Consider the following 26,862-nt stretch of genomic DNA (forward strand, 5'->3'; position numbering starts at 1 on the left):
TTCAACTTGCTAGGGTAGGGAGTAGGGATGATATTACACAATTTCTTTCGATGCTTTCAGTTTTCTACTTTTGTCATTTAAATAGACTACCTGATATTTTTTCATCAGTTCTTGCACGATAACTAAAAATTTGCGTTACTTGTTCCAATATTTTTATAAATTTAAGGAAATTTTATTTCAGAGTCCCTTCCAGCCCACCCTAAAATTCTCATTTGCTGCATTGGTCCCAGGCTCTTGACTGTTTTTGTAACAATCAAGATGGCGGCTGTCATGATTGCAAGCTCGATCAAATTACTACGCGAAAGTTTACCTATAAAAACTTACTGGTAGATTTCATTCAACTGAAGATACATGCGTAAAGATGAGTTCTGTTGCACTGCACTGGATCAAGAACCTGGAAGAATTTCAACGTTCACCAGACACTTTTCTGAAATCCAGAGAGATCACAGCGCACCACTTTGTTTTGGACATCCTTCAGGTAAATTTCACTTGTTACTCTGCTTTCATGCGAAGGAACTGAAATCACCGATTTGATTTTCCTTCCCGCAGGTATCGTAGTTTAGGAAACTAGCAAGCTTAATTTAATGGCATCAACTGACATCTTCTGAATTTCCTTTAGGTTCTCTATCATGAAAATCTTCCTGAAAATGTGAAGCTTCAGATGTTGTTTCTTCTTCAAGAAAAGGTGCTTACATATCGTGGCATTGTTACCACTGACACTTGATCGTTTGTGCATTTATCCGTCTTTTTCACTTTTTGCTTTTATGAAATTAATCCATGATGTATTAATTTTTCTAGGTTTCAAGTCTTTTCCTTGATTTGATAAGGTACATGTACAGAACTGCTAGTACACTCATGACTGTCTATTTTCGAGAAAATCAGCGACTGGTGATTGTGTAATGAGGAGTGCTCAGTTTTTGCTGATCCCCCACCCTTACCCACTCTGAACCCTTTCACTTTCAAGATCTCAATAGTAATTCTCCTTTCTTTCTGCTACACATTCCCATAGTCTTAGTTGTGAGAATTTGGTGTCAGATCAAATAATAGCACTATAGTTTAAATTTTTTTGGGTCCATTCTTAATATTTTTCTTCTCCGTTTTGCTTGGATAATTAACTCATCTCTCAATAATTATCCTTGCACACATTCATGTTCTTCTACCATCTTCTTCCTCTTATTTTCATGCTTCTGCTTTTGTCTTCAAATTACAGTGTAGAATGTGCAGTACAATCACTAAAGGAAATGTTTCTTCCTGCACATAAAGCCATGCTTGAGCTTTACACAGCCCAGGTATAGTATAGGTTTAGTTGAAATACTATTTACTACTTCTTTCAGTCTATATGATATAGAAAGAAGTACTGCTTCATGGATTTGGTGCTGTGATTTGGTGCTGTAATTTGGTAGTTAAAAGACAATTTATTGCTACTAAATGTTCAATTTACAGCACAGCATGTGACTACTGGTAATTCTAAGTAATGAAAAAAGGGTCTAATCCTAAACCTAGGTAAAGGTCATTGTTTGCTGCTTTTGGAGCAGGACACTAAACTTTCACTGCTGCATTGCGTATATTTATTCAAGAGTAAAGATGAATATCAACAAATTTTCACAATTTGAATAATATGACAACATGCTTGCAAGGATATTTTCCCCTTTAAGAGGAGAAAATATTGCATCCTCTTGTCTTTGTCAATTGTGGACTACAGATATGCCATCTAAGTGTGCCAGACGTAGGGACAGTCATGTAATTACATGTTAAGTCCTGTTAAGTCAAACAACCTGTATAAGAATTTCAGATTTTTGAGCTGAGAGTAGATTTTTTTTTTCTAAAGAGAAGTTTATTGTTAGTTATGGGGTTGTCTAATATATAATATTATGTCTTGAGATTTCACCTTGTATGTTCATTGTATATTTACTGTTCTCACAGACATCAAGTAGCTTTTACCCAAACAGCAATGCTTCAAGGTAAATATTGTATGGCTGTCATTTTAAGCTTTCATTCCCAGTACATCAATCTCCCTTGAAGTTTATTAAAAAAAAAGCTTCATCAGTTTGCTCTACAGTTGCAATGTTTCAGTTGTTTTGTAATTTAAAGGGAAGAATTGATTGATGGAAATGTCCACTTCATTGCTGTAGGTTATTATGGGAAGAAGCTAGAAAGAAAGTAAGATTATGGCAAGATAAGGATGAACCCTTTCCACCCTAAAATCAGTATGCCTTTTCTCCATGCTGCTCTTTATACATTTCCTTAGGTGCTGACAAGGAGAATTTGTTTACCAATCAAAAGCTTTTTTCTTTGAGGATCATTTCCTTTGTTCTCATGACCTTGATGTGTGATTCAGGGGTGATGTTGTATGGAGAAATTTGATGCTGGTCTCGTTAAGAGTTTTGTCTTCTTTTTATATCAATCCATTTTCAGGGCAGACTCAAATCCAAGTTCAAGGAGGGATATGACTCCTTATTCCCTGGTTGCTCAGTCATCTCAGATTTATCTCAGTCAGGTACATGTATTTCCTTTGTCTGATATTGGTGGCAAACTTTTATTTTATGCAACATGAAGAAAGACTTTATATTCTGTTCCTTGACTAGGGCTAGTTGTTTGAAGGCTGGTTAGTGCTAACTCGAGGTTAAATTTTTTAATGTGGGTTTCTTTATTCCTTTGTGGAGAAGCCTTTTTGGGATAATTTTCTCTATTCCTTTTTTTATTGCATCACATAATCAAATTCTGCATAAAAGGAAGTATACTAAATTTCTTGTGTACACCTCTTAAGATTTCACACTAATCCTGGCATAACATAGCCCAGCTTTGAACAACCCAGCCCTGAGTTGCAGATGTAGGATATATTTTGCAAAATAGAGACAGCAGATTTATTTTGTTGCTCAATACGTAATAATTTTTATATTAGTTTTGTTGTTTTTAGATTTTGGTTACAGGAACCGTCATTCTTATCTCAAAGGAAACTCTGGTAGGTCATTTAGTTTTGACTTTACTTGTAGGATGCATTTTAAACATAGAGGTAACTTACCACTGACAGCACATTGTTTATTTATTATTCCAAACAATTTTAATGCTGGGGCTATTTTCAATTTCTGGATGATTTTTAATCAGTCACACAATAATTATTATGCAGTGCTGGGTATTACTTACTGTTTAATGTGAAATCTCTTTGAATTTGTGTATTTACAGGAAAACAATCAAGAGGTTTTTGTTGATTTTGTTGAAGTCCTGACTGATGTCATAGATGTGGTCAGTAATTTTAATATTTCATATCAGTCTGTAAACTAATTTTTCTAGTTTATGGTTAACATCTTTGTATGGTTTGGCTACAATACAAAGTAAATCATTTGATGGTGATATTACTTTACATACATATACAGTTTTGTACAATCCATATAATATTTGTATCACTAATCACCTTACTGTGCATCCTGCATGGTAATGATCCTCTGGACGATGATGAAGTGTTAAATAAAATGAAGATATTGGGACTACTTACCTTTTGCATTTTGCTTCCTTTTGGGCCATGTGGCTTTTTATAGCCCAGTGCTTACTTCTCTGCTTACATTTGTTACAGGAATTTTTTTCCTTATGGGCCAGAGCCTGTGCAGTCACACAGTCAATAAGTCATAATATTGCACAAGAATGTGTGCTGTAAACTATTGTCATGTACAACTGGTGAAGTATAACTGATCTTTACTTTTGCTTTGGAAGTCCTAATTCCATAACTCTGTTTTAACAGGTAAACAACCCTTACAATCTACTTGTGAGAAGAACTGCTTGTGACTGCCTTTGGGAACTAGAAATGTCATATCCAGTAAGTTATTACTGGTTCTTTTTATGTGCATTCTTTTAACTCCTTTGAAGCTGAAATAATTATGTAGATGTTATGGAATGGCTGAAAACATGTGCAGCATAAAGCTTAGATACAATATACAACACAGTATTTAAGTTAACATACATCATAGTCTGTCAATAAGTACATGCATTATGAATGGTCAATGAAACAGGCGATATTTCACTGTGCCCCTGGCTAAATTCAAATGTTTGTTTGAATTTAAATCTTCCCATTCTATTTAAACCCAGGGGTATGATAAATATATTACTGACCTCATTTTTTCAATCTGTACTGTAAGTTACAAAAGCTGGTTTTTTTTTTGCAATATTTATACATACAGGTATGGTGGTGTATGCCTGAACAAATTGGATGTATTGATCTTTAATTATAATCTTTTACATGCAATTTTTTCTTTCCTAATTGTCAGATATGAATTTAATAATATGTAATACATGTAATATATTTAATTTTTACAAAGGGTCTTCTCCATGCAAAATTGGATCATTTTTATGCCAAAAGTGCTGCGGAGAACAGTCCTATATTTCAGAGTTACATGGTGAGTGTTATTAATTCTGTTTACACATAACAAGTGAACATTACTTTCATGCAGTAATGACGATAATGTGAGAAATTTCAAATTCACAAAATTTAGAATCAGGTGCATCAACAGACAAATTTGTCGTGGCTTCAAAAAAATGTTCATGTAGTAATAATTTAACTATAATAAATTTTAGGGTAGGAATCTTGTTGTGAGATAAACCAAGTGGATTAATGTTGCCTGCGCATATGCTTCTTCTGCTTTAGGTCTTGTTTGTAACAGTCTTGCGCCATGCTATGGAACTCTTACTACAAGAGTCTGCGAATAGGTAAGTAACAATTTTTTTCTGTCTTGAAAGTGTAATTGCTAGTAATACGCTGTACAGCATATAATTAGGTGAATCATTTAATTGTAATCAATGCTCTCAGTACCTTTTTTGAACTGAATTTCTCAGTGGTGAGATGATATCATATGTGATCTGATATGTCTGCATGTATGTTTACTTTAAAATGTAGTGGAACTAAAATTGTCTTCTCTTATTGTGTGTCTCAGACTAGATGACAACTGTGTAAACAGTTTACTTACAAGCCGTACAGAACCTCTTAAGGTAAAATGAACTGAACTTACATAATTTATGAGATATTTCAGATACTTAATATGATATGATGTTTTTTTTAGAAATGAATTTTAAGATCTTTAGTTGAAATCTACTTAAAAAATAATATGAAAATTAATCTTTCAAAGGAAAAGAGATTGTTAAAAATGATAATACTGATGTTGAAGGGGACAATGATGATGATGATAATGATGATGATGAATTATTTTACCACTGTCCAATAGAAGTGGGTGTGGACATGCATCATGCAATATAAGTGGATACTTGACATGATAATACAATGAAGCTGAGAAACATTTGTTACATGACTCATCCTATTGTGGAACTCATAGACAAGTGTATATGCTTTACGTTCTTTAGCCACTTTATTTACCCAAAGATGCTTCAAAGCAGTTTTTACCGGTAACAATTCAGGTGAGAGAATGAAATTTTAGTCAGACTGCCATGTACATTTTTCTATTCTAGGAAAAAAAATATTTAGTTTTTAACTCGTGAATTGCGCGCATGCGCAAGAGCGAGTTATAGATACGATGTGGGGAATGGAATTCGCTCGCTCGATTGGTCGATTCCTGTAAACTTTTTTTTAGATTTTAGGCTTTTGAGTGCATTTTATAGTTTTTGGCGAGCAATAAACAGACGAAATGGCGACCTTTTTTGCTAAGAATAGTGGTGGGGTGAAAAAGAAGCCAATGATAATCTTGAAAGAGTTTTTTTTTTCGTTTTAGTTTCAACAAGCGGCGCCAGCGACTGGCAGGCATGCAAGGATTCACACTGAAATAACAGAACAACCTTCGTTTTTCATAAAATTGTAATTTACAATCCTTGAACTTGAAAACAATCCCAAGATTCATTGAAAATATCACTTACTGCGAAGCGCTCGGAGTTTACAGATGTTCAAAAGCTTTTTCTGTTATAGCGTGAGATTGAGGACAAAATTGATCATTACGTTTCGTCGCGTGTGTTTTTCCTGTGTGAAGCAACAAAAGATGCCGGCGACTGACGAAATAACAAGTTAACACGAAAATCAGATAACACCTAAACAAACAATTTTAGCTACCGATTTCAGTGAATTTTTAAAGAAAAATTTTCTTTTAAGTTTTTAAGACAAATTGAAGATTCCATATAGATACAACGTACTAAAATGCGAAAGTTACACACCACGAAATTGATAACTAGGCCTGAAATGAAATTCTATCTTGTTATTGATTATACGTTGCCTAGCACGTGACTTAAATCTACCCAGGCGGAGATCCAAAATGACGGTGGCAGGCTTGGCTTAATTATATCACTCAAAACTCGTTCCCGTTTGTCTCATTTGATAAAGAGGGAATCGTTAATGTTTTCATTAAAACAGTATTGCCTTGATTTTCTAATATTTACAACGAAAGACAGTAAATTTCACTTTTCTCCCACATTTACTTCCAACCTTTTCTTTTGAACCAGAAACAAAAATGATAGACGTTTAAAACACATGACATCATCCACCTTGTCAAATGTAATAGCATGATCATTTCAATTGTAATGCCTTCTTATCCCAACGTTACTTTGTTTCTTTGCTACATTAGCGAACACTGAACTACTGCTCGTACTCTAGATATGACAATCAACCACAAAATTCCCTAAACCAGATAACATTAAACATAATCTAAAAAATCATGTGTCAATTCACGAGTTTGCTCACAGAGCACTTTGATTAATAAATGGAACAAATGCTAAGGTCTCATCAGTAGAATAGTACACTGTTAGGTTCAAACACTAATACAAGCTGTCCTTTCTAACTTTTAGGCTGGAGCGTTGAGCTCCAGGTCATTGACTTTACCAGAGAATGTTGACACCAAGGAATTGAAAAGAGCAGTTTCCTTCTTGATGGACAACATTGGTTTTCTTAACACCACTGGAATTTTCCATGTTATGTTCCAAGTAAGCTTTCCCATTTTTTTGTCTCTCTATTGCTTTGAAGTTAATCTTAACCCTTTAAATCCTAAGATCTCATTAGTAATTCTCCTTACTGTCTGCCATACAATTGTTATGATGTAAATTTGGAGAATTTGGTATCGGATCAACTAGCACTCCCCTAATTGATATTTTACTTTATTCTCGTCACTTCTGTGCTTGATATTGTATTGATATTGTGAGGAGAGATTCTCTCTTGGTCATTCATGGCAGTAAAGGGTTACATGTAAGTATCTAGTCATGACATTCTGGCAGTGTAAGGCTCATCTTCTGTTCAAATAATTATGTAGTGTTGCATTGTATTTACCTCTTCTAGCTCATGCAATGCGTGAAACTAGCAGAACTTGCCCCAAATGTGAGTTGTTATTTTTGTCTATTAAATATAATTGAATCAATATTATAGACAGTTGTTGTAGATGCTGTGCACCAACAAAGTGTATTTTTATATTAAGTACGAAGTTATATGTAATTTGCTTTTCTCAACTGAGTTGATAATTTGATTTGCCTTGGTAGAGAGGTTCTGAGGCTGACATTTAGAGAATTAGCCCTTCTCCAAAGCATTGGTCATCTTCTCGACATCTATTGTTAACTCATCAACATCTCCACTGAACTCACCTAGTGTGCTTTACGTCAGCAAGTAAACACACAAATGCAAAGTAACTGCTGAACAGATGGTTATAATTCTTTTTATACTAGAGGCAGCTCCATAAATTATTACACTGCTAATAGCAGTCAGCCCTTCGCTTATGGGCAGTTGAAATAGCTGTGACCCAAATTAAATCCTCAGTTAATTTAATTTTTAATATTTTATTTGTTTTCCTTAGATGTTCAAATCACAGTTTATTACTTGGGTTTCCACAACTGATCTTTCTGTTTTTCATGTTCTACTTCTCTTAAAGGTAAGGTATTAAATTCTTGAACTGTTTAATGCTCAGTTACACCAAATTTTGGTACTTGTATTAAGTACATGTACAGTACTTACATTTATTTCATAATACTGAGATTTACATTGTGAAGTACTTTCATTTGTACTTTTAATTGGATGAATGATTTATTTTCACAGTCGTTCACTTCCAATCTTTGTATTGAAATGTAAAAAATAACTCAGCATATACGCGTCTGAAATAAAAACATCGTACCATGGTTGGTGCTTGAACGATTTTTCTTCACTCAATGCGATGCAACAACAAAAAACGTACCCCTTTGCTGCACTCACTCATTCGTTTTTTTGATGCATCGCAACTTGTGAATAAAAATTGTTTGTGCCTACTTTCTGGATGGAATAATCTCAATGTATTTCTTTTACTGCCTTGTGCATGGTTAATACAAGTAATTTCATTGTGGTGCATAAGCGGCAGATAGGATACAACAAGAAGTTCCTTTCTTTCAGCTGTTTACCGTCTAAAGTACATGTCATGCCTAAATTTTCTACAGATTACTAGCTTGAAGCCTATCCCTTATATCATTTCTTCCCTTTTTTCTCTCTGGTAGCTTAAATTTTCAGATGATTTATTCTTGGAAGGCGACGAACTTCTTCTTCTTCACAGGTAAAGTCCGTCAGTTGTTGGAAAAATTAATGTTTGTGCAATTACATGTTCAGTAGACTGCTTATTTTGTTCAGCCCTTAAGGAAAAGCGTTAAAAAAATTTTAGGAAGGGGTAGTAAATTTACAGTGTGTGTTTGGTGAAATGGAATTTGTGAATACAGAAGTTTTAAAAGCTACGTTTTTTCGTTTGTCTCACGATGTAGTCACGCGATGTACATCACACGTGACTACATCGTGAGACAAACGAAAAAACTTAGCTTTTATTGTTATTCACCACGATAAATAACCACAACCTTTTTTACAGAAGTTTTATACAGGCTTAAGATCTAATAGCAGATGTACCATTTTATGAGAGCTTTTTTTTTAACACTAAGATACTAAATGCATTTACCTTTTTAGAATGTTGTTGGTGTCGAGTCAGCCCACTCTGGCACAAGGTCAGCGGTTGTTGTGTTTTGAGTGGCTTATGCACTTTCCCACTGAAGAGGTAACTTTGAGTCAGTCAATTAGTTAATTAGTTGATTAGGCGAAGATCGTTCTCACATTCACCGTTTCTTTATCCGCATTCACATAAATTACATTATTTTCGTAGACTGACAGTCATTCATTTACCACTTCACGGATTTATTTGAAACCAACATAATGACCAGCTTCCAGTTGGCCTGCTAGGTCAGTTGCTAGAGCACTGCACCTGTATCGCAGAGGTCATGGTTACAGGCCTTATTTTCACTACAACTTAAGTTGTGTTCATTACTGCGAAGATCGCTCTCACATTCACTTCTTTATCCGCAGTTCACATATATGATTTTCATATATTCACAGTCATTTATATGTATCCTCAATGGTCTCCAACTGTCTGATAACGGAATTGTAATGTATTGTGCTTTTTCAGGACACTTTAATTTTACAACCAACCGTTCCTCACTGCTTGGATTATTCACAGTTTCGTTTCTTTTACCCGTCTGTGTTCGATTCTGTGGGTGAGTGTTGTCTTCTACTTCAGTTCAACTCTGCATCCATTGCTGATATTTTCGGTATACCATGAATAAATGGTTGTACCAACTTTTCAGGTCTTATTTCAACTACTAGTTCGTTAGTGTTTATAGCTGCGAGGACCTTTATATTCATTTATTCACCGCAGTGCACATATATGATTTTCGTATATCTACAGTCATTATTGAGTTGATAATGTTAATTGGCCATCGTAAAGAGTCTTTATGAAGCTGACGTTTCGAGTGTTAATCCCTTTGTCAGAGCAAACAACGAAGTGCTACTGCTCGAGACATTAGCTTTAAAAACTCATAACGGTAGCCAATTTACATTATCAACTTATTTGATAATGTAAATCGCAACACCCCCCGCTGACTGTAAATTAAAAAACTAAACCCCTAAATTCATATGAAAGAATGGTTTACCAGATATCTTATGGAAACAATGAAATTATGTTTAAGAATGATCAACTGAGAAATTTTCAATTGATTGTCGCAAGAAATTCTTAGTTTTCCTTAACTTCCCTCTGTGGTCCAGAAAACGCGCACAGTTTCTGATTCAAGACTAAGACCATTCGCCATTTGGTCTCTCGCGTTTTTCCGCGCTTCAGGTAATTTGCTCGTTATCACTTTGAGTTCTGGTTGGTTCCTCGTTATGACTTTCTTTGTTCTGATTGGCTGAAGTTGTGATTAGTTTGGTGTTGGTTTCACGACACTCAATCGATACACGCTCTATCAATTGTCGCATGCAATCCAGGGTCACAATGGTTTTCCCTCACTATGGTCCTTGATCGATCAAATAAAAATTTGCGCCAACCCTCGAACCAATCAAATGCGACTTGGTTTCTCATATTTTTGATCGTGACACCCTGGATTCGTGATCCTCATACTACCAAAGTTCCGCGGCACGCTAACGTCAGCTTTTAATTTCACCTGTATTCTTTTTTCGCCGAAAAGTAGGGACTGTTCTTAGTCTATACTTAGCGAGGTCCGTGGGCTTTAGCAAATGTCTTTGCAGTCTTAACAGTTTCCAGTGTGTCCGTGCGTTAGAAGGCAATAACACATAATACACATTATATGTCCAAGCGCAATCCAGTTGAAACGATTTGAGGAAAGAAAGATTCAAGAGACTAAAGTTTTGCCAAGACAGACAATCATATTTTGCGATAACGATGATTTCCGCGCCAAAACGCAGAGGGAGAGGGGGGAGAGGTGGTGGGGGTAAGACCCCATAATATCCTTCCTACCCATCGGCTGCTACGTTATTAAAATTTATTATAATTTTTTTATAACATCATTTGCGTTGTTTCTTAGGATATTTTGTTACCGTCTTCTTTGCCCGTCTTAATTTCAGTGGACCTAAATGCTTTCAATTTTGTTGTGCTCTTCAGATGTGACAGTTGATAAACTCAAGGTTCTGTGTCTATGCTTGGATCACGAGACATTACATTCATCAGGTACCAAAGGAAATAATTGTTGGATGTCAAATTTCAGGCAAATTCGATTTACTGGGAGGGAAACTTTAAATCAGTATAGCATGTTCGTCAAGGGAATGTCAAAATGGAAAACAAATATTCCATTGCTTTTTCCACTGCGATCTCTGATTGGTTAAGAATTCTTGCGCGACTTTTAACTCGTGTCGTCCCAGGATTGAATTCGTTACTTGTTTACACTGTGAGTTCTTCTGGTGATGTTTAATGTTCTTCTGATTTGCTGTGGGGACTACATTTATTTTAATTTTAACGAAACTACATCGAAAGGCGCTCGATGCAGGTGTCACTTTTTTTTCTATGCTTTATTTTCTTAGTCTCTGCTGGTGTCCCATTAATGCAATGCCTAATGCCACTTCTGAAGAGAGTCCGTCAGGGAATCGGAGGGAAGACTGTGGTAGCACTGTTCAGAATCCTTTTCTGGTATTACAAGCATCACTGGGATTCAGAGCTTGAACGTGAAATTTACAAGTGAGTATCAAATGTGCCTTCAATGCAGCCTATTCACTAGGCGTTCACTCTTGCCTCGTCGTCTGTGTGAAGTCTGGGAAGAGGCAAATGAGAATTTCGATGACGTTGCGGCTCTTACTGGGATCCAGGTTTCACAGAGTATAGATCTGCTAGCGTGTCGCTTTATGGAAATCTGTGCGTCAATTTTTCTTGTTTAATGGTTGTCTTTGCAGGCTAGTGTTGTCAATAGTAACTGACCACCCACAGTTCATACCTCATACTGTAGATTTGCTAAACTCAGTGTCTGCCATAACTCCAGACAGGTTAGTACACTTGCGTTGCACCATTCTGCCATCTACAGCTGCATGTGTGCAGTCTAGTGTCTAGACGTTTCTTGGGAGATGATCACTCTCACCCTAATACGCTTCGTGATTGGTCTAGGAAATTCTTACCTCCCTCTCTACCAATCAGAAGCAAAATGTAAACCAATCTCAACTTGGTTACATGCGTTTTCCCGCGCTTTAGGTAAATTACTTCTTATTTCCCTTTGTGCTGATTGTTTGTTGTCATTACCGTGTTTTTTTTTGTTTCGCAACGCTCAATCGAAATGTGTTCCGTTGTTGTTGTTCCTGTTTTAGTTAGTTTAGGTGATTTGTATCTATGTCTTGAAATTTGCTTGTGACAGTTTTTGCTTATCAATAATTCACGAGTTATTGCATAGATAAAGTTCCCTGACCTAGCTTCATGTTTTGGTCCACTCTTTCATGCATGTCTATCGAACGATCTCTTGCACAGATTTTCAAACTACTTTGTAGAGGTTTATAAGTTTTTTTAAAAAGTGCAATTTATTTTTGCTCTAACTCGAATCCCAAACGCCAATTACCTTATTTATCGTAGTTGTCAACAGATCATCTTAATAATTATGATATCTATGTTTTGCCATTAACAGTAAACTTCCCACCGATTTACTGCGATCTCTGAGCGACCATGTAGTGTCGCAGCCAGTGGAGTCTGTTCTACCAAACTTAACGCATCATCTCAAATTACTTTCCCTTGCAATGAGAGGTTCAGATATACAACCTTCAGTAAGTAATATAATTTGTTGTTCGCCTTTGAACATACCTAATTTGAACGGTTTAAACCCAGGATTACCGGGAAATTGCTACGGCAGCGAAGCCTGGAAAGTAATGGAAGGCGAGGGCTTTGTCGCCAACTTTTTCATCGAGCCCTCGACACTGCCTGCTACTAATACTATTTCAACGCGAGAGTTCTCTTTTTTCAAGTAATGACACCAATTCTGTGTTTGTTGTAGCCAACCATGCGTTTTTTGATTCAAATCCTTGACAAAGCGGATATCGCCCGCAAGGGCGACTGGACTGTTGGAAATTGTGTCCTAGCTGTGTGCTACAGTATTCTTTTACATCATAATTCGAGCTCAACAATTACAGGTGATTACTTTAGCAAGTGTTACTTAGTATTTGGTAATTTTTGGTGTTGTTTTTGTTTGTTCTGTTTTGTTTTATTTTCTTTTTTGGTAAGGTTTGGATGGACCTGTCGCTGTGTTTTATTACCTTATCTGTTCATTGATACATTTTGTCATCATTAAAAGTGACATTGTATTATATTGTACGCTCAATTATACACCTATTTTGATTGGTTATCACCTATAATCTGTAGGAAAACAGACACATAGTTGACGTCATCATTGACCACATTTTGCTTTTTTTGTCCACTACCACCTCTTTATTCTGACAACATTTTGAACAGACGCATGGTAATGTGAAATCTCTATATTAATGAGACCTTCAGATGGTAGTGCAAGGGTGGAATTTTAATGTTTTTTCTATTCTTTTTCTTAGAACTTGGCAATCTGTTGCTTTTTATATGTGCAACATACCGGGACATTGGTATCCTTAATCATCTTTATCATGGCTTATATCTGACGAATTTGTCACAAAATTACATGTCGAGTAACGTGATGGAAGCCTGAAGTCGACTTGTGTCTCACGTTCCTCTTTGTTTTACAAAAGATTATCCTCAAATTAGATGAAACCGCAAAATATTAATATGCAAAGAAATCGCAACACTAAAGAAGCGGTACTTAACATGATAGAAACGATGTTTGAGATGGAGAGTGGAATGCATGCCCAAACACACACTTTAGCCAAAACGGTCATTTTCATTTAGGCAGGATTGTTAAGATCTCCTTGCTCTTTAGACAACAAGCAGTCGAAATAACCAACCTGTATAGATTGCATTGTATGGGCAAAATTAACGAGGGTTTGTGTAAGTCATTGTTGCCATCAGAATATTACGCTGGGTTCTACAGAGGCGATGTAGCATTTTGTTTTAATCTTAATGTTTCCACTAGATATCAGAGACCGTGCAAGATTTTACTACTGTCTTTTGACTAATGTATCGAGTAAAAAGGTAAGTAAACAGAATAAGTGAATGCGAGCTTTTGGATTACTTTATGCGCCAAGAAGATGTATTTTTTTCCTGAATAACGTGGATGGTAAACTTACTGAAATGACATAGCAGGGTTAGTGTGCAACGGAAAATTTTCAGCCTCAACCGACACTGTTTGAAAAGTTTGTCTTTGAAACATATGACTATCGAGATATTGTATTTCAATTTCAAGGACTAAACTTCAGGGTAAGGGAAAATTGATAGATGAATTGTAAATAGTTGGTAAAATGACAATCAGCTTCGAAAAAAGAATGTAGTTGTTAGCTGATAATCTTACTCCTTTGGTTAATTCTATCTTTTTTTTTTAATTGTTTTTGCGGTTTATTCAGTGTTTCTTTCCCTTATTTCTTTGAACAGTGTTCCAAAATACTAACCTCCGAGACAGCAAAGCAAGGTCTTCCTCATGTCATCGCTGGTAAACATTGTTTCTTCGCCCGTGTTGCTATTATGTTATTATAATTATTGTATCTGAAGCCACGTCTATCCCGGCTAGGGTGGACATTGACAGCCAAAGCGAAAGTCACACCCTCATGAGTCATGTGGGGGCAGTCATTTGAATCTGTTGATGGCTTTGTCAAAACCCAGGTCATTGTCACTTATACCAGCCCTCTTTCGACTTCACTCACACGGACGAATACGTATAGATCATAACACGATTTCGAGTGCAATATTTGGTGTTAATGAGCACGAGTAACTTTTTCAAAGGCAACAAAATTGCACTAGCCCGTCGGGCTCTTAGTGCAAGAGAAATCTTGTGATTACTTGTGGATAATATACATGAAAAAACATCAGAAAGTCAAGAGGTGACAAAATTTTAAAAGCGTGCGCGTACCATTTGTATACAACTTTACTCTTGTGTTACATGAGAATGTACTCGTTTTCAACCACTCAGGTGTGCGTAATTTTTTTCATGTACATTTTCAGCACTGCAATTGTTATAAATCATGAAATACACTATTCTCTCAATTCTCAGGCATTCTTCAGTTTACAAAAACAAAAAACCAACAACAAATAAAGACAAAATTGAAGTAAACAAAACAAAATAAAACAGAAATAACGGCAAACAAAACAGAACAATGTACATCTAGGCAAATGAAAACAAATTAAAATGACAGAAAAACAAAACAATGAACAAACACAGACATAGTTCTCTCATTTTTTGAAACGTTCCATCACTTTACAAAAACAAAACAAAACACAAAATAAAACATAACGTGAATTCTTAATTATTGTTTTTCTTGATAATTTGTCCCCAGATGATATCACAACCAGCACATTTCCCGTTCCTCCTCCGGTAAAACACATCAGTTCGCCTTTTCTCAAGCTTACAAGGTAAAGAATCTCGTCACCTTGTTTCCTCTCCACGTAACAACAGAGCAAATTAGGTTCCTAAGAATTCCTTTCTAACTTCCACGGGATGCTCTGACTTCTTCACTTCTACTCTATGTCTCACGCTGTTGACAAAACGATCCACATCTTTCTCAATTCTTTACACCCTAACATCCGAATACATATTTTCCATACTCTTCTCTATACATTGCTTAGGTGCTGACAATAGGAATTTCTTCAACAATCCAGAGTTTCTTCAGTTGGTGATCATCTCCTTTGTTCTCATGATTTTATTGTGTAATTCAGGGCTAATATTGTAAGGAGAATTTAGATGCTAGTCTCTCCTAGGAATCCAAGGGTCAATCCGACAACCGAACTCGAAAGTTACCATCTTTCTTATTCGACTTAAACACAAACGCATACCACACAGCTGATCCTAACAGTATGCAGGACACCTGTCACAAGTGAACTGTGGACATATGGACGAGCTCGAATTCGAGATTCAGCCCCTTCGTTTCATCAGTCCGCTTCTCTTTGCGGCGCCTTTGGAAGCAGACTCGTAGGATCACATTTCATTCAGCGTCTAAATTTCAAACCCACTGTTGGTTTTGTAGGGGACTTAATTTTCCTCCTTGATGTTATGATGGGGGCATTATCGCAGAGGTCATGTTGTTATTGCGTTAGACGTAAACAAACCTGTTTTGAGAAGTTATGAAAAACGAGAGCGTAAAGTGGTTCGGCCTTGTTAGGATTGTTGACAAAAACGGGAAAAATGAATAGTGTCGTGTTTCTTTTCCTTAACAGGGTCCCACGGCCAAAATTTGAAGGCTCCCTGACTGATTTGAAGCTTTCAACCCATGGCGAAGCTAAGGAGTTCACCACTACAAAAGGTGTGTTTTGTTTTCTTTGCAATTTGAAGTTTCGCAATGTCTTAATTATTGTACAGGTTAAGCCTTTAGGTTTGAGTTGCGAGCAAAGAAAGTTTTTTTGCTGTTGTGCTCATTATCCTAGGTTCCTGAAAACAGATGCAATGTGTCTGCAAGACTTCGTAGAATCTCTTTTTTTTTTTTTTTTTTTTTTTACTGAAGTTGTTTACTGCACTTTTCGATGGTTTGTTTTACAACAAAAACTGAAGCAGTTAAAAGACTCACAGTGAATCACAGGGTGCCAATGAGAACTCATATGCGAAACAAGGAAACTGCCTTAAGCGCGGGAAAACGCGAGTGACCAAGTCACATCTCATTGGTAGAAATGGGCACGGTTTTTCTTGACCAATCACAGTGCGATGGAAAGGATTACTTTCGACACACAATTGAGAATCGCTCTAATGCGAACGCCGGATGTAATTTGTTCCCTGAAAAGTCATGGTCCTTATTTCATCGCTACAGTGTAGTTGTGTATGTTGGATTTAAGCCGAAGTTGCCAATTTCTGCTCCATCCATTATTTTTCAGGTCTGTTAGATCATTATCTCAAGATGGTCGACGGAAATGCCTATGGTGAAGAAATCCCCATAAAGTATTATGTCCACTTTGTGAGTATTTGTATTTCTCAGTTAAGAGTTATTCAAGTTTGCACTTCCATTTTCTTCAACGATTATTGTCCTATACGAATAATGTTAGGATTTCGAAATACGTTGCTTGAGAACGTTTTTCCATTGTGCTTCCGAATGATTGCCGAGAGACCTGTTTACATACTGGGAAAATATATATTTCATTATGGAAGGAATGAGGACTTCCTCCTAAACAATGACTTTCGTGAGATTGGAGTCGATGATCGGGACCTTCAGCAAACCTCGAAGGCGACGAGAACGAGGACGCTGCAAAACACAAGATCTAATCAGTGGAAAAGTAACTTAGTGCGTGCGTTTGAAAGTGTGTACATTTCTTAGCCGTCCTCTGCAAAACAACGGGCACCTTAAGCAAGCCACGACGGCGATGGCAACGAGGACATGGAAAAACAAAAGGTCTAATTGGTAGAACAATAGCTCAGCACGTTCGTATTAAAACTTTGTACATTTCTTAGCCGTCCTCTGCAAGACAATAGGGACCTTAAGCAAACCACGACGGCGACGGCAACGAGGACATGAAAAAACAAAAGAACTAATTAGCAGAACAATAGCTCAGCACGTGCGTTTGAAAACTTTGTACATTTCTTTGCCGTCCTATGCAAAACAACAACGTGAAATCACCACAACTTGCGTCCTCTGCGAACCGAAACCGCGACGGCAAATCATTTTAATTTCCATTTGGAACTCAAGGCTTCTCTTATACGTTATGCTGAAGTAGAGGTGTGGAGCCGTATGAGACGGTAAACACATGCAGCCATTTTTTAAATTTAATTAAAGGCAGAAATTCATTTTTTTAATCGAAGTCTTCCTAGGCGTTGCTATCATGACTACTTAAGGTCCCTAACAACGTGAAATCACCATAACTTGCGTCGTCTGCGAGCCGAAACCGCGACGGCAAATTATTTCAATTTTCATTTGGAACTCAAAGCTTCTTTTATATGCTATGTTGAAGTTGAGGTGTGGCGCCGTATGAGACAGTAAACAAATGCAGCCATTTTTAAAATTCTAATTAAAGGCAGAAATTCATTTTTTAATCAAAGTCTTCCTTGGCGTTGCCGTCCTGACTGCCGAAGAAGGTCCCTAACAACGTGGAATAACCAAACTTAACTCCACGCTGCTTTTATATGTTTTGCTGAAGTTGGAGTGTGGCGCTGCAAGAGATAGTTAAAGGTTCCAGCCATTCGCGAAATTCTAGCTGAAAAAATAATTTTGTTTTTGATTGACTTCTTCGTCGTCGTTCCCGTTCTTTCAATTTTAGTTAATTTTTTTTTTAATAAAATATAAATGGAACTGTGATATCTCTTTCAACAGACAGATTCTTCGACTCTACCTATTCCAACGATTATCTATGCTTTGGTTCTGAAATTTCACACAGACAGAAGATACAAGCAACTCAAAGGTTGGTTCGTTGCAGTTGTTTACAACTTCTTGCATCGTTTGACTCCTCTGCTTTGGTTTGACCAAATCAAAGGAGTAAAATAGACAGGGGAGGGAAAATTATTGCTTGGAGTCAATTAGAACTCAAAGGAAAGATATATAAACCGCCAGAAGCGCTAGTTGCACATGGGTTTAGTTTTGCAGTGATTGCGTTAGCGGGTGTTCTGAGTTTTTAAGACCAATCTTAGCCTAACCCCTGCAATCCCGAATTGCAAAATTGTTCTGAATTTTGATGTGTCTCTGTTTGTTTTGATCTCTCGTAATAATAAAATTGTGCATGTTTATAATGGGCTTTTTATTTCTGTTTAGACATTCACATCTCATACTTATCGGCCGCTAAGTCGACATCTCCATCTGAAGGTGAGAGCTAATCGTTATTAAAATATACGTGCGCAGGCAAAGAGGCGTAGGAAACAAATGTCCTCACACGCAATTGGAATTAGAGAAAGGGGGGGGGGAGGGAGGGGTGGTTTCTTTGAAACACTAAATGCTCTTCATTTTTTTCCAGCTTTGTTATTGTGCTAGGCTCTGTTAAGCGTTACTTGGTTGTATTAAGCTGAACATTTTTCTTTTGCATCCCACAGGCTGTTATGTGATAACTGTAAACTTTTGCCCTCTCGATCCAGTACCCGCCGTGTTCAAAGTTAGGTAAGGTTTGTGGAAAATTGCAACTAATAAGGACAGCGTAGCACGTGTGACTCGTTTTATACGATTGAGCACAAGTTTGAGTAGAGAATCTTACTTTGATATATCCAATATGTCGGCGATTTGTAACCATTTATGTGACTTTCGGGTTTGTTTTATTGCAGTCTATTCAACATAACCCTTCCGATTTTTAGATGATAAGTAAGAAAAGAGTTCACTTTAAGTGATCGATGCCCACAAAGTATGTTAAGGGGGGTGGTTCGATTTTTCTCATCCTATTTTCAAACTAGTTTACTAAACAGCCCCCCACTGAAGATGTAAAGAATAAAAACAAAACAAAACAAAAGGATTGAAGTCTGTCTCGCAACTGTAACAAGCTTGGGTGGATGCCAACGCAAACTATACAGTTTTTGGACCGTTCTTTCCCACTTTTATAGGTTATTAAACTGGGCACCCGCCTACAATGGCAAAATTTAGGGTCTTAAAATTGCTTGATTTACCACTATCACCTTAACACTTTACTCCCTAAAATATGATATTTATATTCACCACAATGCTCTCTTTACATTTTCTTTGAGAATGACCAGGCGACTAATTTATTTGACAAGTAGGAGCTTGGTGATCATTTCCTTTTTTATCGTGACCTTAACATTTGATTCAAGGGTGACACTGTAAAGAAAAATTTATAGCCAGTCACTCTTTGGAATTTGAATATGCTTCACAACGAAATATTAAACTGCTACTCTTTACTTTCAGAGCGATATTCAGTGATGATAATGGTTTAACCAGTGCAATGCAACTGGAGAATTTGCCAGTTCAGTTTTGTGACTTGTTTAATCCTCTTCAAGTGCCAGCTTACTTCAAGGTAAAACGGGAGGGAATAATTGATGAGCACTGACGTAGTTTCGATGTATTTCAAATAGTGAACCGTTCAGTACCAGACCACAAAATTTCGTCTTTTCTTTCAGACTGCACCGGTAACGAGTGTCAAAGCAGAACTTTTCTCTGTGCTGTGGGATCACATCGTTAAAGTGCAGCGCACCAGGTATTCTTTACGAAATCATTGACTTCTTTGCCACAGAATGTTCCTCTAGTAATGGGTAACTTTTGAGATGAGATAGAGTTTAGTGTTTGGATAACTTTAGAGAATCCCCCACCCCTAGCCTCCTCCACCACCCCCTGCTGAGTGCTTTGACGAAGTAATGCAAGCACGAAGATAATCCTCTTCTGTTTGTTTGAAATTTGTCTCAAAAGTACACGCGAAATTAAGACATTACAAGTGTGGCTCTACACACTCTCAGACCAATGAGATCACTTGACCAATTAATCATAAAAATCACAATTTCCGATAAAAGAAGATTAGCCAAGTTATAAAAGAAAGGGAAAATTCACAACATCAACTGATGACTCTGTTAAACAATTGAAAATACGAATCAACAATAACAAGTTTGGGATCAATATCAGTATCAGGGCAACTGCCCACCTACCCCTCCCCTAACCCAACATTAACCTTAACTTGTTGTCAATCGACTGTTGTTGAGTTAGGGGAGGGGTAGAACCACGTTACTACAACTCCGTGTTTTCATTTTCAAGTACACTTACGTGTAGGTTAGACTGATTATGCCGGGTTGAAAGTAAAAAACCCCCGAAAGTTAAGATGTAAATTAGAGATAAGCAATCTGAATCGATGAAGGTGTTAGTTATTAAGTTAATATAGATACTGCCACGGTTTAGGTTTCTAGTCTTAACCAAAAAGCATTCTGTGGATGAGATAATCCTACTTTTTATGGCATCTCTTCGGATAACTGTTTTTGTTAAATCAAAGCAGTCATGCATTTTTGTAGTTTTTTGTATTTTCGTCTTTCTTTCGGTTCAGTCTCACGTCGCAATGCCAATTTGTTCAATATGGTTCTTACTTATTCTAATTTTTCTCTTTTACTACTGGAATCTCAGTTCTTTAATTTGTTTGCATGTGATATTGCAGTGAATACCCCGCGGGGACTGGGGCTGAATCAATCATCTCCCTCTCGGTGAAGTGGAACACCATGGGAAACATCTTAGAGGAACACTTGCTACCGTTTGTTATGAGTGCTTCAGGTTAGTTTGGCTAGGTATAAGAATATTTTAGATTTGAAATAGTATATTTCTCCCTAGTTGTTCCTTTGCTTACTCCAGTTGTTTTCCCTTTTGTATTTGCCATGCGTCACGTGCCATGTGTTTTTAACCAATGGCTGTTATTTTCTAGATGATGAAGTTCACCTTGGTATTTTCATGCCACCTTGTCAGCATCTTTTACTAAAATTCCGTCCACTAAACAATCTAACTGTTGTTACCATGGCGACTGATGATTGGCGGCTACTTCAACTCGTGGAATCTTACTTGCAGCAATTCGAACACGTCAACAGATAACCTCTTCAGAAGATTTACTGTAAACTCATTTATTAAAAAGCTAGGCGCCCAGACAGAAATAATTTCTCTATCGAACTTATACGTACCACGGAAAAAGCGTGGTTTAACAGCCGGATGATTTGATTAGCCACAGATCTCTGTTAGGGAAATTTGATTGCTACCTCAAGGACATGTTGCACTGAATGAGCAAGCTACTGCTCTCTCTCTCAAGTATCTGGGATTTTGCAAAATATATTCAAACTTTTCAAAACATGAAAGGGTTAAGGAGTGTTACCAACTCCAGGAGATCGATCAACGCATGGGCTCTGTGTTCAAAAAAGTACGGAGTCTTAAAACTGTTTCTGAATGTTTTTTGAGGAACACTTGTACCTGAATTAAGGTAATTTTTTTATATATATTTTGGAAATATTTTGTCTTTAGAGAGAAAATTGTACACGAAGTACTTCTATAGAAAAAAAGACATAGAGGCTAAGTCTACCAACCCCACCCTTCCTAACTAAAATTATTTCACTTATGAAGGTTTAGTAAATAAACACAGACTTGATGTCGTAAATTTTTTATTATCTTCCTAGTGGTGAATGATTTATAGACCTAAGTTATAACTTCATGGCAACACTTCTTGTTTCCAGCCGTACGTAGCTTATTAAAAATTTCATATCCCTTCTAATTGTATCCCAAGGTTTCCACTATCACACAGAAGCTGGAAAGTTGGTCGGTTTTATAGATGGGGACTAAACGGGTCAATTTTTTAAGTTTTCAGTCTGCATATATGCATGTTGTCCGAAACGTCAGATATAGGAAGAAACGTACTGCATGAATTTGTTCTGATATTTAGCCGACATGGCGACCGGAAAGAAAAAGGGGTTTTGAATCATGACGTTGGTCACAAACGCGAATGATCACCTGCGCGGAAAAGGAGAAGGATTACAGTGACACTTCCCCAATTTTCTTACCCAACTTTGTGACTGTAGATGTGATCATCTTGCCCCGTAACAATGCCACCAAGCCCCCCTCCCCCGCCAAGTATTCTAGTGGTGGAAGCGTGACGAATCAAACAGCGGCTGTAAGAGACTTGACAATTACATCAAGTCACACGGAAACAACCAATAGACAAGAATTTCACTTTAAGTTTTACCTTTAATTGGTGTCGCTGTCTAGTTTGTTTGGCTTTTAAACTTCGATAACTACACGATGAATATTTTAAGTTTTTTTTATTTGTGTGTGTGTGTGTGTATGGCGAGCAGACACTGGCCACTGCCTTGCAGATATGTCTGGTTAAGAGAACGACGAGAGTTTTCTTCAAATTTCAGATTCAAGATGCTCTACGATGAAAAGAGGAGAGAACTTGAATTTAGCATGAAGGAAGAAAATTTTCATTTTCTTGAATGTTCCAACGATTGTCTCAACGCAAATTCATAGCTAGCGTATTAGTGTCTGGTAAAGATTGCAACCACTGGATACATTTTTGTCTGTAGTCCTGAGAATTACCCACCCTATTCAGGGGTGTTTCTTGTGAATATTTTTCACCGTCATTGTCTGTCGTAGCTGTTTTCTTCGAAGTATCTGTTTTTCTGCGAAGTAGTGACTTTCTTGCTTTCATGCCCTTCGTGGTTTGTCCAGTATTAGCCGTCCTGTTTTGCCCTCTGGACTGCTGTGCTTGTGGTTTAGCACTAGTGTCAGCGGTCTTCACCCCTATTCTATAATTCAAAGATGAACTCCTGTTGAACCATTCTGAATATCGACTGGGCAAAAATGTTAGAGCCTCGTCCGGCTTCCATTTCCCAGCACTCCCAAAGGCCCTTGTTCCCTTATTTGGCGTTTTACTTTCACTTGCATCCATCCGGGAAACCCCTAAAGTTGTGTGCCGTCCATTTTCCCGCCAAATGTCTGCGCCGTAGGCGCTGTTGGCGGGTGTTTCGAAAGATACCTTGAGAAGGGGTAGCCCGTGGACTCCCTGTGATTTGCAAAGTGTGGTTCCAGTCTTTTCTGGGTCAGAGCTTCCAGATACTCTGCGAGGCTTAAATCCTTCGTCATGAAAGTCAAGTGATATGGCGGATTTTTGAGCCAGTGCCGGCATGCTGCCGAATTTTCGTGTTAGGGGTACTGTCAGGCAGTCGTTTGACGTTGTCATTTCGAGACGAACAGAATGCACGAAACGGCTGGAACGAAAAAGCAATACTGTAATACACTGGAATGTTTAGTTTCTGCTCAGATTTTTTTCTTTCTTCTCAATGGAGGTAGTTCAATCACATATAAACCCACTTTGCCATATCAATAAATTCCCTAGCATAAAAATGATGGGCCAGGACAACTACTTGGCAAGAGGCCGAGTAAGCGAGGGGATAGGGAGTTAAGTTTCTTGGTTAAATCAACCGAGTTGATGATGTAAATTGGCTAACGTAATGTTTTTTTTAAGCTGATTTTTCGAGCGTCAGACCTTCGAAACGCCAGCTTTAGAAACTTTTTACAGTAGCGACGCAGTTGATGAAACGGGAAGGGTTTCTCCCGAAATTAAAACTAACCGATTTTCTTGAACTTGAATAACGTAAATGATTTTTTCCATGAGAAAAGGAGGCATTAATTAGGATGCGACAATTCAACTAAAGAGGGTAACTGAGATCTCTTTCCCAAGACCTGCTCACTGTGAACTCAAACCCTTGCAAGGCCACTTTATTTGGCCGACCTAATTTCGGAGGACAGCAGTATGTAGTCGTCAGGGACGTAGCCAGCTTCGACTTGCCGTAGGCCTGTACCGTGAGAAAGTTCAATTTCTGTCTAAAAATTTGTAATAGTTGTACTATAAAAGCGGATAAGTGGGCGGAAACAAATTGTAGGCCTAGGCCCTCAGGACTATGTGCAGGCTACCCTTGTCGTGAAGTCGCGATTTATATCGGAAGTGATTGCACCCACAACCAATTAGGCCGTCATTAAATGCAAAATGACTCTAACAAATGGAAACGAGGATTATGCACCGGCTGTTAGCAGCACGAAAACAGAAACGTGATATTTTTGTTGTATTTGTTGTCAAGTTAAGAAAATATCAGGCCATGCCTTACACAATAAAATTGGCTTTGAGTTGAGGAAGGGATTTTAAATATATCCGGATAAAGGAGTTATGTCGTTTTCTGGAAAAATACTGAAAATACCGGAGAGTTTGTATCATACAATGTTCAACTCCATGTGTAAAATCCTCTCTTGTTATGTGTCATTCAGGTATTGCTTAATTATAAAGCTGTTTTGAAAAAAAAAATTGTGTTATAAGATTTTTAAAAATGTTTTCGTTTTAAAATGTGTATAGTCTGAACTGTAATAGAATAACGATGTTAAAAGGTTTTTTTTTTAAATCTTTCAATCGCCGAATTTCTCGTACCGATCGAGTCTCTTGGTCAATCGCCACTCAAAAGGCCTGTCACAGCCCTCTGTTTAGCATTAGAGTCGGCCCTTGATTTCGCTTTCAAATAATGACATAGCCGCCCAATGCACCATCACCAGCCGCTTATGGAATAAAAGTTATTGAGATCTCCGCATGCATTTTATTTATGGCCACGAAGATCGATTTGAATCTGAAATAATTTCATTTTAAGATCTGATGTATATTCAGTATTATCTTCATCCCACACATGTCGGTGTTGTGCGATATTTAGTGATGTTTATCGGTCTTCTTTGACGTAACTAAGAACTGCTAAGAAAACCGTGACCAAACTTGGAGTCATTTTCATTCAGGCAGGTTTGAGTTCGAATAAAGTTTTCTTGTAATATCTAACTCGTCTTAACATAGATTAGCGCTGTTGTGATCAGTGACAATTTTTTTTCGAATCGTATGTTCCATGAGAAACGAAAACAAATCATGAAGTTTGTCAACACATTCAAGCTGGATTGCTCGCACAAATAGTTCACTTAGCGAGCAGTTTTCCGATACCTTTGGCAATTTAAATTCGCACACATGAAAGAAGAAAACTTGATATTTCTTACCGTTTCTAAAAAAACTGCTCCGCTAAACGAATTACTTCTTTACCCCTGCTTTGTGAAATTTCTGTTTGTGTATTTGGCAATCTTTTTGACTAAAGAACTCAGCGATTTCCTGAGAACTAGAAAGTTCCCATGCCAATAAGAATTGTTGCTCGCGCAGGTGTTTTTAAAGCGATTGGAAACCCATTTGTTAGTGCCTTAGACGTCAAATATCCTATTTTCGCGGAGGCGGTATATATATTAGGTTTTTAAATTATTTATTTAATGCATTAATGTCATTGGTAATTTCAATCATTCGTATACGCAAATAGATTCATTTTGTTTGTAATTTTCCCAGTTGGAAACTCTTCCATACGTCATAGGTTTACGGTCTAGCAGGGTTCTTTAAAGGAAATATTTTTTTGCGGTGCGTTGTTAATACGGAGGATTAAAGAGTTCATCCCGCAGCTAAGCTGCTGGATTCTTCACTACAATTCTGTCCCCATAGATTCAATTTCCGTTTCTATTTCGGTGGAAAGAAAGAAATATGGCTCTATTAAAAAATAGTTTGTTTTCCCTTTTTCCACAATTTCCAAGTACCTGGTGTCATGGTTATGTTTTTATTCGTTTAGCTTAAAATTTGAATCAGGAAGGAAATTTTTTTTCTATTTCCCTTTTTTTCTTTTCGTAAAATGCATTAAGCCTGGTGAAAGTTAGTTATTCCTTAGTTTTTCCGACAGTAATTATAGTTGTTAATTGGAAATGGAACCAGGATAACCAAATATATTACGGAAAGCCAACGTATGTAAAGTATGAGATCGTCGCTGCAAAGAGAAAAAAAAAAACACATACACACACACGGGGGAGTGCAGAAGAATAAAATATCAAACAGATTAATAACAGAAAAAACGGCGCTGTCTCATTTCTTTGCGGCTCTTCGTTATTTTTTTTATTCTGAAGGAAAATCAATCATTGAAAATTTCATTCATTGAGATGAAAAGCATCTTAAAAGGTTTGCCATCAGTCGATGTTGAAGATGAAAAAAAAAATGTTTTTAATGCTGCGCTTCTGTTAAGAGTTCCGGTGCCTCCATATGAGCCAGCCGGTGTTTATATAGACCATTTTTCATGTAGTTAGATAGAATTGTTGTATTTTCATTTAATGGTCGATACAAGCTCTCGACGTAAATCAACAGGAAGTTGTCGAGTTTCTATTTTTATTTTACTGATATCTTGTTCATTGACGTGAATATAACAAGGCGCCAACCGTATTTCGTTTTAATTAATTTACTCCGCTTTTTTTTTCCGCTTTTTTGAACTAATATGCGAGTTAAAATTTATATTTGTTGACCTTTGCCTGAAAGAGGTATGAAGCGTGAGGCGGGACATGAACATTTCATTTGCAGAAGTCAGTTGTTTTCTCAAGAGAATTTTGCTATTTTCTTGTTGTTTTAACCCAGTTTTTGGTCCGCTTCAATTTCTGTTATTGTTTCGTTGCATTAGTTTATTTATTTGCCTTTCTGGTTAATATATGATTAAAATTTCTGATCTTCGCCGACAAAATTCTCGTTGACTTATTTCAACGTTAATTTAGAACCCACTCCAACTCTTCCGAGCATATCACATTAAACTGAAGATGGTTAG

General features: G+C 37.1%; 2 protein-coding genes across 2 annotated transcripts; one reads left to right on the plus strand and one right to left on the minus strand.

Moving 5' to 3' along the window:
• Positions 1-233: 233 nt before the first annotated feature.
• On the plus strand, positions 234-21,828 carry LOC113683011 (AP-5 complex subunit beta-1). The gene is made up of 37 exons (XM_089197852.1): positions 234-478; positions 620-685; positions 799-827; positions 1,211-1,289; positions 1,924-1,961; positions 2,416-2,497; positions 2,918-2,962; positions 3,184-3,243; positions 3,737-3,811; positions 4,311-4,388; positions 4,637-4,698; positions 4,923-4,977; positions 5,347-5,400; positions 6,772-6,906; positions 7,256-7,294; positions 7,764-7,838; positions 8,431-8,486; positions 8,885-8,972; positions 9,378-9,465; positions 10,866-10,931; positions 11,282-11,435; positions 11,648-11,737; positions 12,364-12,499; positions 12,727-12,862; positions 13,274-13,321; positions 13,786-13,844; positions 14,241-14,298; positions 15,140-15,215; positions 16,017-16,102; positions 16,665-16,744; positions 18,092-18,179; positions 18,527-18,577; positions 18,802-18,865; positions 19,619-19,727; positions 19,831-19,907; positions 20,847-20,959; positions 21,108-21,828. The coding sequence occupies exons 1-37, from the start codon at positions 362-364 to the stop codon at positions 21,269-21,271; spliced, it is 2,976 nt and encodes a 991-aa protein (XP_089053978.1). The 5' UTR covers positions 234-361; the 3' UTR covers positions 21,272-21,828.
• Positions 21,812-25,447, minus strand: LOC113683015 (uncharacterized). The gene is made up of 2 exons (XM_027200214.2): positions 25,244-25,447; positions 21,812-23,430 (listed from the first exon to the last, which is right to left on the minus strand). Exon 2 carries the CDS (start codon positions 23,400-23,402, stop codon positions 22,674-22,676), a length of 729 nt encoding a protein of 242 aa, XP_027056015.2. The 5' UTR covers positions 23,403-23,430; positions 25,244-25,447; the 3' UTR covers positions 21,812-22,673.
• Between the last annotated feature and the right edge of the window lie 1,415 nt (positions 25,448-26,862).

The sequence above is a fragment of the Pocillopora damicornis genome, chromosome 2 (genome assembly GCF_964200805.1).
Source record: "Pocillopora damicornis chromosome 2, jaPocDami1.2, whole genome shotgun sequence".
Taxonomy (NCBI): Eukaryota; Metazoa; Cnidaria; class Anthozoa; order Scleractinia; family Pocilloporidae; genus Pocillopora; species Pocillopora damicornis.

Coding starts and splice junctions, on each gene's coding strand:
- LOC113683011 (XM_089197852.1), top strand. CDS start 362: ATGAGTTCTGTTGCACTGCACTGGATCAAGAACCTGGAAGAATTTCAA. Junction 2,498..2,917: donor CTCAGATTTATCTCAGTCAG/GTACATGTATTT, acceptor TGTTGTTTTTAG/ATTTTGGTTACAGGAACCGT. Junction 3,244..3,736: donor TGACTGATGTCATAGATGTG/GTCAGTAATTTT, acceptor CTGTTTTAACAG/GTAAACAACCCTTACAATCT.
- LOC113683015 (XM_027200214.2), bottom strand. CDS start 23,402: ATGACAACGTCAAACGACTGCCTGACAGTACCCCTAACACGAAAATTC.